At 48.1% G+C, this 12,544-nt stretch overlaps 2 protein-coding genes across 2 annotated transcripts; one reads left to right on the top strand and one right to left on the bottom strand.

Annotated features, from left to right (window-relative positions):
* Positions 1–5,685: 5,685 nt before the first annotated feature.
* Positions 5,686–8,223, bottom strand: BT62DRAFT_952962 (uncharacterized protein). The gene is made up of 11 exons (XM_043188249.1): positions 7,923–8,223; positions 7,714–7,874; positions 7,580–7,658; positions 7,238–7,518; positions 6,893–7,177; positions 6,663–6,836; positions 6,517–6,613; positions 6,330–6,458; positions 6,257–6,276; positions 6,101–6,201; positions 5,686–6,046 (listed from the first exon to the last, which is right to left on the bottom strand). Exons 1-11 carry the CDS (start codon positions 8,099–8,101, stop codon positions 5,933–5,935), a joined length of 1,620 nt encoding a protein of 539 aa, XP_043037524.1. The 5' UTR covers positions 8,102–8,223; the 3' UTR covers positions 5,686–5,932.
* A 414-nt stretch (positions 8,224–8,637) lies between these two features.
* On the top strand, positions 8,638–12,539 carry BT62DRAFT_1078183 (uncharacterized protein; the record flags this gene model as incomplete). Its single annotated transcript, XM_043179366.1, has 6 exons — positions 8,638–8,811; positions 8,870–8,931; positions 8,979–9,096; positions 10,045–10,108; positions 10,158–10,297; positions 10,352–12,539. The coding sequence occupies 6 exons, from the start codon at positions 8,638–8,640 to the stop codon at positions 12,500–12,502; spliced, it is 2,709 nt and encodes a 902-aa protein (XP_043037523.1). The 3' UTR covers positions 12,503–12,539.
* Positions 12,540–12,544: the final 5 nt, after the last annotated feature.

Raw genomic sequence — 12,544 nt, 5'->3', positions numbered from 1 at the left:
GTACCAACCCTCTGTGTTTCTCTTTAGTTTTGGACATGATCAGTATGTCGTCCAAATAGATTGTGACCTTCCCTGTGGCAATGAGATCTTTGAAGATATCATTCATCATCCACTGGAAGGTCACTGGTGAGTTGGTTAGGCTGAAGAACATTACTGTCGGCTCAAACAAACCACAGTTTGTCCGGAAAGCAGCTTTCCACTTGTCACCTTTCTTGATACGCATATTGTTGTACCCCCACCGAATGTCTAGTTTGGAGTAATATTTTGTGCCTCAGAGTTTGTCCATTAACTCTGAGATTAATAGAAGGGGATAACAATTTTTGACCATCATCTCGTTGAGCTTTCGGTAATCTTGCACCGGTCGGAGTTTTCTGTCCTTTTTTTTGACGAAGAAGAAGGGTGATGCCATCAGTGACTTCGATGGTCAGATCCTTCCACTAGATAAGTTTTCTTCGAGAAACTTATCTAGTTCTTATTGTTCATTGTTGCTCAGAGGATAGCACTTGCAGTTGAGATTGGCATTAGCATTAGGGATTAGTTCAATGGCATGGTCTCAGGACTTCGCATCAGGTAGTTCATCGAAATTCTCTTTTTCGAATAAATTCCAGTAGTTGCGTGCCCATTCAGGTACCAATTCTTCGAATGTTTTTTCTCCCTTCCCTACATTGGCCTTTGCCACTAGGTCATTAGCATGGTGTACCATCCGAATGCTAATGGCCCTTTGTAAGTCGATGGCAAGAATAGTCTCACTGTCTTCCATCTCTTCATCCCATTGGTCATCGGGATCTTCATCTGGTAGTTCAAATGAAATTTTCTGGCAGTGACATCGAGCAAAAATGAGATGTCCAGTTTTTCAATTGATTAGCGGATTGTGTCTGATGAGCCAATCATGACCTAGGAATATTTCTTTAGTCTCCAGGTTGGTTACTGCTAAGTCAATTCATTCTGAATGATCACCAATGGTGAGCCTGAGCTCAACATATTCGGTAATCGACCCGGCTTGGTTCTTGGTTCCATCTGCATTGTAGATAGGGATGGGGGCTGCTGTTGCTCTAGTAGGCAATTTGTACTTGTTGACAAAAGCTCGGTTGATGCTACTTCCTGTACAGCCACTGTCGATTAAGGCAGTGACTGCATAGGTTGATCAGGATGTTAACGTCTCGATCTGGGCCTTGGTTAATAGGTCATGCCCTAGAAGTTTAGTTCGTTGAATGAATTTCCGTGGTCTGTGTAATTCATCCAACCATTCCAGGGCTCGACACCGTTCCACAGTTTTCATCCCAGTGATCATCTCGTCGATCACTTTCTCAGCTTGAGTCTTGTGTACTCAGTTTTTAAGTACAGCTTTTGCTGCTGCTTCGTCTTTGGCATCTTTGATGGCTCACCAAGTCCATTCAGTGTCGAATAGTTTGAGCCATATTGTGGGACCCTCCGTCCTAGTTCAGCCTGAAGGTGATTGAGTCTGTTTTAACTTTTTAGCTTGATGAACTGATGATGATGACACACCTTTGAGGCTCTCTGCCCCTCTTTGGCCTTTTGTCAGCGCTTGAGTCATTGGAGTTGGTTTCTTAGGTGATTCTGAGTGTTGGAGAATAGGGTCAGGTATATTCGAATGCACACATAATTTAGTCATAGGGGGTGATGCTACAGAAGGTGAAATATCAGTCTGTCCAGCAGGTTTTGGTCTATTCTCCTCTTCCTCGGCCGAGCCAGTGGAATTGCTCACTGCTTGGCTCCATCTTTTACCTCCTCAGGCTTGTCGTCATGCTCAAGGTCTTCGTCCTCCTTCATTAACTCAGCGATCTGCACCCAAATCTCTTCCCTCGTGCATTTGTTCTTCTTCTGAGGGCAGTTTTATGCCATGTGGTCCTTCTGGCCACAATTGAAACACTTCCCCCCCTTCTTGAGGCAATCCACATCCATTGGCTAACCCGTTCCAGTATATGTCATGCCCATACCGGTTTGCTTCATTCTGTAAGAAGTTGAGGTTGAGCCTCCAGGCTTAGCAGATGTGGTCATACTAGAGGCAGGGGGTTTTAGGCCCTGTCCCTGTCTCTGGCTTCGATGGCCATAGGCCAGAGTAGTTGCTTCTGTCTTCTGCTATTGTCACTCCTTATACATAGTGATGATCCGGCTCTTCCATTCATCATAGCCGACCGGAATATCTCTACCGATATCAGAGATAGTTATGAGGTAATAGGATGGTAGTCCTATTTTCATGTATTTGACTATGCATCCAGTGTCGACAATGTCTTCTCAAACCCCAGCAAGTGTGCCGAGTCATTCTAACTCGTCGAAGTAATCTGTGGCCAGCTTTCCGGCCATCTTGAATTCCTTCATCTTCTGTTTGTAGACTTCCTGGACTGTGGGGTCTGTGAATTTGTCTCTGATCATTTGTTTGAAGACCGGCCATGCGGGGTATTGGTGATAGTCCCTGGTGATAGACCAGAAAGTGGAGGCAATTAGAACCCATCACACTTTGGCCTTGTCTACCATGTGGGTGACAGCAAATGTTACTTTGTACATGTCAGCCAGGAAATATGGGGTGAACACCTGGAAGTACTGATCACAGTCAACCAGAAAGCAGTTAATGTCGTCAGATGCCCCTCAGAAGAGGCGAGGTTCAGCACAAAGGATTGGTTTGATCTGAAGAATTTGAGCAGCGGCATCGAGGGCAGGCATCGGGTTCGGGAGTCCACCATGGAGTGGCTGTACCCATCCCTTGAGAGGTTCTGGGAATGAATGAAGGGATCTGTTGTCGGCAATGGGACTTTCCGGCTTGGAGGCTTCCTTTCGCACGATCCTCCCATTCCTAATGGTTCAGCCCTGGGCGAGTGCCTCAGGATCATCTTCAGTTGGAGGAGGCAGTTCGGGTACCAGGGCCTCACTGCCCTCGGCTTCATCTGAAGGCAGCTGTCCAGCAAAGGGTCGCAGAAAGAGCAGCAGCCTCCATGAGCCGGGGTGTTGCCAGGCTGCCTGTGGTCAGCTTCTGGCCAGCCGAGATGCCATGCTGTGGATGGCCAATGTGGTGAACGAGTATCGGGAAGATGCTGTTCGGATTGAAGATGCCATGTCTGCTATTTTGGATGGCATTACACTCAGTGTCCACATTCTTGGTGCCATTCTTCCACCATACTTCAGCTTGTATAGTGGTAACGGTTCTATCTGATAATGTGAATATCTTTGATTAAAATTAAAAATGACTCACTCAGTGGCTGCATACTGCAGAATCTCCTCTTTTTCAATAAAGTCTGCGAAAGTGTACCTTTGTCCTAAGGACGATCTTAACTAAAGATCGTCCTTCCATAACTCAGCTACCTGCTCCTGATATAACCGAGTGAACTCTTCCTCCCTCACCTTGTGTGCTTCCTGTCATAATTCTTCATCTGTCATGGGTCTGAACTTCTCTGTCCAGCTAGAGAGTGGATCCCCACCCTTCTGATGGGGGTCCACCTCCTCGGCCTCATCGTCCGTGTCAGTTCCCTCCTCGTCCTCGGGAAGGGAACTGCTGGGCAGGTCATAAACTTCTGGCTCAGTTGGACTGGGGCTGCTTACTGAGTCCGGCATCACTGGGTCCGGGGCAAGGAGCAGGCTGTCATTTGGGCTGCTCTGACAGCTCCTCGATGCTTGTTGTTGCTCCTGGTGTCATTGCTCTGCAATACCAGTGGAAGTTTCTGTAGAACTTTAGATTGAGGAAAAGGGCTGCAAAAGCCCCATCGAGGAACTTCTTGAGATCACTGGTGGGGTCGATACCCTCATCGTCTCCCCCGATGGTGCCTCTCTCAGCTGGAATCCTATCTCCCTGAACTGGGATGTCCTCCGTTTCTGCAATGGTATTGGTCCCATAAGATAATGGGCAGTTGTCGTCGAGGTGAGGCTGAGTCTCTTCTTCATGGTAGTCGGCCCAGGGGTCAGACTCAGTGGCAGGAGTGGCAGGTTTCTGGAAAGGCGAGTCAGGGGTGGTGGTTCCAATGATGGTTGTGGTTCTACTACCTCCTTCACCTCTTCAATGCTCCTCTGCTGCTCGTGCCCAGAGGTACCTCCCAAAGAGGTCGTTCTCTCTTGTAATCTTGTTGTTGATACATGCCTGATTCTGCCTGTACTCAGAAAGGTCTCAGATACATCATACCAGGTTCTCTCTCAAGGGACCTGAGACGATGGGGCTGGCTGGTCTCGTTCTGCCTGGTACTGCTCATACGCTTTCTGTTCTGCTAGTATTACCACCAACTGGGCGGCGCTCCATCCTGTCGGCCTCGGCAGCAGCAGCTCGCCACCAGTGGTGCTCGTTGCTGTCATCATTCCAATAGGGGTTGTCTCTATAGTCTGTGCTTCTGCTTCAGTTTGATGTGGTGTGTCGGGACCTATGGCCCCTGGAACCACGGGTTCCTTAAGCCATCCATGGGGCATCCAGGGAGTCTTTAGCACAGTGCCCAAGGCCGGTGCTAGAGGTGGGGGTTGCTGGCCTTGTTGCTGCGATACTGCACTGGGGGGATAGGATGGGGGTGTCGGGTCTGGGTCATCAAAACCCTGCAGCCCAAGGGTTGTCAGGGTTTCAGATGACTGCTGTCAGGGGTTGTGAGAGGTATGTGTGCTGCTGATACTGCTCCTCTTCTTCTTCCCTAGCATACCCTTGAGCCAAGCTCTCAGGGACACTTTCTGAGTCAGTTCCTTCAGTGGGTCAGAAGGACTGTCAGGCAGAGGCAGAGATGTCATGGAGGGGGAGGTCTGGTGTGACATTGCAGAGGATGGTTCGAATGCATTGAAATTCATGATAGTGCCTGATTGTCCAAGCTACGATCGATTGGTGTCCATGGCACAGCTGTATGATCACCAGAAGACCGATCAAGATTCCTATAATAGATGCCAAGAGTTCAAAGAACTTGTGGGTAAAATTCAGGTTAGAGGGATCAAGGGCAGGGGGCATTCAGTTTCTCAGCACAATTGAGCTTGAGAAAGGGAAGCCAGAAGCTTCAAGCTAATTGTTAGACTCAAGCATCATGTGAGCAGAAGCATATGATAAACAGAAGTCTTCTCACACTTTGGGAGATTGACTGAGTTCACTGATATGTTCTGATTGGTGTGTCACAAGGCCTTCTGGATTGGCTCAAGTATAGAATGGTATAAAGATAAACTTTAGCTCAAAGCTGGAGTTTTATCAGTGAGAGCGAGCCTCCTTAAATACTGTATATGTCTGTACTAATTATACTATTACTTATTGTGTGTTGTCACATTCATTGTGCCCTTTGTCCTTGGGTGTCATTACCATACATAAAAGGCTGATTGTGCATCACTGGGCAACACTGTTGCATCGAAAGACAATGACTGACTTGGTCCAGTTGTGATGACTAAGCCTTGTCCCACGGTCTTAAGCGCTCATTCTGGTGCCCTGACTAAGCATAAATAGGGGTTAATCCCAGAAAGAATAGAAAAAGAATAGAAAAATCATAACAAAGCCTATAGACTTGTTTCAAGGTATGGTAAGGTTGGTACATGTGAACCACTTGAGGTTGTAGCCAAGCTTGGTAAAGACATTGAGACCTCACCACAAGGACATGGAAAGCTATATGACTTTCTCTGGTCCTGGGGATACTGAGCATTCTTCCATACAAGCAAATAAGTAGGGTATTTTACTGTTTTTCTCATCTGAACTGTCTTTGGCCATCTGTTCATACCAAATAATAATTCCTCTCATTCAATGCCAACAAACTGAATATTATCCTGATGGATCAAGAATGCGACACGAGGTCCCTACAAGCAGCAAGCATCTAAGGTGTGTTCTGCCTCCTATGATGTTCAAATGCGTTGTCATGTAGCATGTCGCTGATGGTGAAATAGAGCATAGAATCTCAAGTCGCCGATCGTACTATGTGAGAAAGGTTTTTAATAGCAACCTCGAACCAGATACCTAATAACAGTATAAAACTTGCTGGTGCTACCCTTTGATGAGACTCAAGCACACTTTGAATATCAGTGCCGGCTGTAAAGCATCAGTAGTCGGAGCGAGGAGCGATCTGATATGCCATAACACAGAACCAGCCTGGTCATCCTGTTCAGAAATATGAGTGTTTGATGGATGGCCTATGCTGTCTGAAGTACGTACAGTGAAAGACAGAATGGTCAGCTTCTTCATGTACCATCGAAGCCACGAGCCTTTAGATAATGTCTCCCCGGGAAGTGGGACTGTCGTCGGGAACGAATAATCTGAGTAGAGATGGTTTAAACGTGTCGAAAGGGATTCAAGCGATAATGAACGCACCACCAACTTTGAGAGATGCCCTGAAAGTCAGTTTCAAGATGGGGCCTCGGGAGAATGGTAAAAAAATACTCACCATAGTGGACTAATCTTCTCTGCGTGGATGCGAAAATATTTCTTTGATAAATCTTTTGGTATCACCGTCGAGTCCATGAGCAGCTTGTGTAGACAAATAGCACCAAAGAAGGCCTTGGAGCACCCCTGCCTATAGTAAGTACTGTCAGCATCCGGTGAAATCGAACTGGCCAAAGTGAGCAATATACCCATAGATGGGGTTGATCCTCATGACACTGTCGCCCATAGCAACCCAATTCGTCGGCAAGTTGGCAGCTCTTTCGTATCTGATGTAGCTGGAACCGGCTGATAGCGTTTTCGGTATTTTTGACAAGATGAATGGAATGACACATACGATAATGAACTTCACTGCAAGTCATGGTATCTTTCACTTTGTCGAGCATGTCAAGCATTTGGAAGAACGTCTCAGGGATAGGTTTTTCAGTGACTAGAGATCGAGCGCAGGCCTTCGCTTCCTCAAGCGTCTTCGGAAGTTCGCATTCACCCATGGCACTGAAACAAATTTGTACTGAATGACGTTACTAGGCCGCGGAGTTCAATTATCCAACAGAAACGATGACGCACTGATGTCTCCATCCACACAGTGAGAATATACACTGCGGTTATCCTTCTTGGGATCCATCGAGTTGTGATAAATTACCCAACATTCATCGTATGGAACCGGGAGTCCGGGGAGCTCTCTCCCAAGTTCAGGCGTGACGTGAAATTGGAGTGTAGTGTAATGAAGCTTTTGATCGTAGGCAATCTTTAGTTGGTCGAGAGGTAACTGGTTCGGACTGTATCTATCGGCGAACCCATATCCTTCCCGTCGAAGCCATTTCATGCCAGCGGCAGCGACGCCTGTGCAATCTGAGAAAGTGAAGAGGCATCAATATATACGATACCATTCCTGGAATGGTGAGGTCATACCGACGACGAGAACAGCGGGAATATTTTGGATACCTTCAGGGGTACGGATCGTAACCTGGTCGATGAACTCTGGACTGCGGGTATTTCGAGCGACACCGGTGACTGTCCCAATGACTTGGCGAATATTCTTGTAATCACCCCCGAGTACCAGGCGACGTAGAAACGTCTCCATACCAGCGCGGCCTGCATAGATGGTTTTAGGAAGGGCGCCTCCGTATTCTTCATCTGGCATCCGAGTATCGTTTCCCCAAAAATGAATGTGCAATTTGCTAGGACCCACTCTGTAAATATAGACCAATCAGAAAAATTTTAAATAGAAGACGTGCCAGGAACGGGCCTTACTTGATGCCAGATGCTTTTCCTTGTTCTTCGAGATTGGGGAACAGTTTAGACATTGCCTTGTATCCCAAAGGTAGAAGGACTACATTGCAATGGTCATTACCAGGGAAAAGAAATCCGATGAGATAGGAAAGTACCATGCAAGGAGTCGTATTGCATAATTCGGGAGCGCTTGCTTTGTTGGTTCCATGGATCTACACGTGTTGCATCCGCCGTGTTCAGCCACGCCTCTGGTTCAACGACGACAACGTCGTCAAAGTGGTCATGGCATACTCGAGCTGCCATGAGACCCCCGATGCTAGAGAATACGGTCAGTCATGACTATAAGAGCGAGAGGTCTGATTACCTTCCGCCACAGATAACAGCTGTTCCCTTGATTTTCTCGCGAGGAAGCCTAAGTCCCAGTGAGTCGATGTCGAGCACACATGTCTGCTTCACGAGCAGCCTACGTCGGACAGCGCGCCCAAGGTATAAAGCGACGCCGTATGCAGAAAACGATAGTCCTAAAATCCACAGAAGATTCATGAGTTACGGGTGATGCAGATAAGAGGTGAGGAACAAAGAGTGATTTTATACGGGGATGAGGTTGCCACCCGTTGAATAAGGATGTTGCACAACTCTGATGAAATGCTGATGATGCTTGTGATTTAAATACGACTGACAAGCACCCCTTATTCAGCGACTGGTCGACGGCCCTGTTCGGCGTTGACTCAGTTGGGCCTTTCTATAATGATACTTGTTCGCATATCTGAGATACATAAGAAGAATGATTAAATCTTCGTTAAAGCGATGAATTCGTCACGGATTTGCTGGTAATTCGTGCCGGTGGAACCTGGCCATTGGAGTATGTACAATAACACATAATTATTCTGATTTGTATGGTCTTTCCTCGGACATTCGACTTTACTGGATATCAGCTTTGGCCGTCAAGAATAATAAATAGAAACTCACCTCCTACATGCCAAAATGCGACTCCAGATGTTCCGTGCCGCATCTTTAATGGACCTAACTGACCCAAAAAAGTTTCTAAGTAGCCGAAAAGGATGATTGACTCCTGACCGATGGTATGTAAAGCGGTTTATACCGGAACTGGACAACGACGTCAAGGTCAGCCACGTGAAACGGCAGCTTTGTCCGAGCCTCATGTCCCTCCAAACGCCCGAATAGCCCTCGATCCGGAGCGCCCGGATGATACAACTTCGTCAAATGATCAGTGGATTGCAAAGCATCTCTCGGTGGCGGATCCCGTCAAGAACCACTGCTCATCATGAACTGGACACTTGCAGCATCGAGGATCTCGAGATCTTCCATCCTAAAGCTGCTCGGGACTATCATGAGGACGCTGTGAAGCCAAGGTAAGGACTGATAATGTTTAGAGGTAGCTCTTACTCGCTGCTGACAGGCAACAACCAGTTTATTTCCTCAGGACCGGCCAGAACTACGCTCAGCGAGGAAGCCTCAAGCGCACTGAGAGTTGGAAGGCAATGGTAGACAGTGGTCCGCTGACCAATCACTGTACCGTTCGTTCCGAGAATTGGAGTAAGGAATTGATTGTTGCCCGGACCTCCTGGCAGTAAGGGCGAGATTGGTATTGGTACCCCGGAAATTCTTGATTAAAAAACCGTCTGAACATCTTTCGATAATCGCCGTAATGAAGTAGTCAGCCCTATAGATATTCAGTAAGGATCATCGAGGTCGACAGAATGGCCGATGGAACTAGATAGAACCATTTTGCTTGGACGGATGGTCATAATCATGCTTGGAGCTCATAGTAGGAAATCAATGACTACAATACTCATAAATTGGGATAAGACGTTCTTCTCGGCTATGAAGGGAAAACCTACGTGAAAGTTTCTGGGACACGGTAACGATGAATCCAAAGGAGTACACCTGAGTAGACCAGTTAGTGATCACCAATGAAACTGGAAGAGAAGAGGCACAATCTTAACCCCTAATCATTGCCTACGGCAGAACAAAAAAAAAGTTCTTCTGGCACAGATACTTATTGACACGCTCTTGCTCATTCAGGAGTTATAGTCGTAGACATCTTGTCCTATGACGGCGACAAAGCTCGTGATTAACCTAAAGACTTGTGATCATAAATGGGTCAGACTCAATAGCGACAATGTAGGTTTGGATGTTACCTGTATGAGAAAAGATAAGGCTGGAATTTGAAAGAAGACAGCGACACAGCGTAGATAACCATCCGGGTCAACGAGCTGCGCTGCAAAATAATCACCACGATATGGGATTACGGGCCGGGCTCCAACAGGTCTTATTACGTAACCAGTTCAAAATTTGGCAAGGCTGTTCATTTGCCAACAATTTACCTCAGTCGCTCTTTTTCCTACTCCTCTCCTTCTCTTGACCAAAAATCTTCTGTAACGACTTCACGATTTATTGATTGCAAACTACTCGATTCTCTTATAACTGGGTCCTGAACGTTAACCTTCAACTGCGGCGCTTAGTCGCAACCTTATGCGATGGCCCAGGCTGTTTTCGATGGACACCCCTTGGAACGATACCTAAGAGGTTAGTAGCTATGTATGTGCTCATCTGAAGCTTATTTGACTCTCTTTAGGCGTTGGAGAGGCCCCAGAGCTCATGCCAGGTGGCTCACCTGACTTTATCGGCCACGACGACGTCGAGGATGTTACGTATACGGAACAGGAGGACGGAGCCTTAGAGCCAGAGAACGAATTTCTAATAAATTTGCGCACAGTGAGCAACCTCACTGAAATGTGACGCTTGCCTGTAGTCTGACCGCTATCTAAGCGTATCCAATCCATCCTCTCACGATTCATCTCCTCTTCGCGTCCATTTGTCGAGAGATTCAAGTATGATATCATCTCGTCTTCCTTGCTTTCCACGTCACTTTCAAACTCGCGTCCGGCGCGACACATTTCCAAGTCAATACCTGGGGGAACCCTGCACAGCAGGACGTCCAGCGTCGACCATTCAGCGACATTGTCATCATCACATCCGACAACTTCACCGCCCGAATACTGGCTCCCGTCCGTTGCCTTGGCTATGGTAGTCATATTCTCCAGTGCAGGACATTATTTTTTAGCACTTTTATCGGCTGGAGTGATGTTTCTCACGGTGTACGTCCAGAAGTTTGATGCAGGAAATGATGTCTCCCCTCTACTGGATACTCTTAAAGACCTTATATCTGCTAATGATGCATGGAATTCCGTCGTACACGAAGTCCTGACCATGGTAGAGAAGGATGAGAAAGAATCATCTGTGCCTTTGTCGCCCTCCTCTCCCCTCCGCGTAGCTCTCAGCTCCACCCTTCACACAACTCAAACACAATCTGACAATGTACGAAACCTTTTTGCAGCGCTCACTTCTCCCTCCGAGTTATCCCAACTCTCAGAGATGTATGCCCCTCCGTCACCTCCTCCGAAATCTTTCTTCTCCCCGCTCAGACCCACCTCTGAACCATCTTCACTCCGCCTTTCGTTCAACTCTCGAGACAACAAGCGTTCGACATGGAACGGTTCTTATTCCTCGCTGGCAGGTGCCGGTAGCCCTACGCGCCAGATTCTCAAAAGGAGAGAGAAGCGCCGTTCGGATCTATCTGCTCTCCTAGGAGTTCCTACTAGTCAGAGCGAGCCTGTAACACCTGTTAGGGATCTGACTGGGGTCCAAGAACAGGAAGAAGATCACGATACCAGCGACGATGACGAATTATCATTCACTACCCAACCAGAAGGCAGCATACCATTTGGAATGGCCGCTTTGGATCTACGGAGGAGAAGAAAATCAGCGGGACTTGATGCCCTGGGTATGGCATTCAACCGCAGCTATGTTAATCCGCCGCGTAGTCCGATATCTACCCCATCTACACGCCGGAGTCCGACAGCCAGTGCATCTAAATTCACAGCCGTCCAACCTGCGCGTCACCCCCTGTCCCTCTCTTCTCTACAGATAGTGCTCCAAGGCACCCTGGGGTCGAAACGGTATGCCTGTGCACACTTACTGGCCCTTCGGTTTGAAGAAGAAGATGAAGGCTACTGGGAAGATGTGCGATCCCTGATGGAACTACTGACGAGCACATTCGCAGACGCCGCTGCAAGACTTACAGAAGCCTTGGAAGAAGCCGAGAGGCTCAAACTGCGGCTAGAGAACCCCAGTCCGAATTCACTGGCTTCCCATTCACGTTCCGTAAGCCTAACGGGACAATCCTTCGCTCCTATGCCGAGCCACATGTCGCGTTTCGCCATTCACGTGGACGCGATTTCGTCTGCGCTCGAGGACGCGAAGGAGGATTTGGATCAGTGCGTTGATGCTCTACGGGAGGGTTCATCTGCTACCCCGCCTTCTCCTCACCCGGCTCTCGAGGCGTACGAGCGGCTACGCCGAGAACTCGGACTCGCCCTACGCGAATGTGAACGCGGCAGGGAGCGACTCCTCGACATCATCTCACCCCCACGCCCAGATGATGATCCCGATCCTGATGCAAATCCTTTTAGTGGTGGTGGTGGTGGTGGTGTTATCCGGGATGATCTCCCTGGACTCGCGAGTGATGATTCCGATAGGCCTGATTCTTCGGCGTCACCTGTGGAGTACGGTGATGCCACGGTGGGTCAGAGTGTGATCATCATGGAGGAGCGGCTGCCGCCTCCGGGGATCGAGCAGGTGTTTGAGAGCGAGGAAGGGGCTGGGGTGGTGTTGAGTAGGGAAAAGTCAAAGTTGAGTAGGGAGGAGAGGATCAAATTGGTGAAGCAGAGGAGGGAGCGTGGGGAGACGGGGCTGGTTCGTGATGATGGGGGGTTGAAGGTGGAGAAATGGGGTCCAGGAGGGGAGGTGATGCAGGAGCTGAAGGATGTTATTTGGAAAGTGGGAGAGAAGCGTCGGAGACTGTTTAATGTTCCTCCTAACGTTACGTCGCCTCTCTTGGACAGCGTTAACGTTATTTGATCTCTTTCGTCTTGCATGGTCCGTTTGGGTTTTTCTGGAGTA

The sequence above is a fragment of the Guyanagaster necrorhizus genome (assembly GCF_019112545.1).
Source record: "Guyanagaster necrorhizus MCA 3950 unplaced genomic scaffold BT62scaffold_20, whole genome shotgun sequence".
Classification (NCBI taxonomy): Eukaryota; Fungi; Basidiomycota; class Agaricomycetes; order Agaricales; family Physalacriaceae; genus Guyanagaster; species Guyanagaster necrorhizus.
The sequence above is the reverse complement of the archived record's forward strand: the minus strand, read 5'-3'. Positions and strand labels throughout refer to the sequence as shown.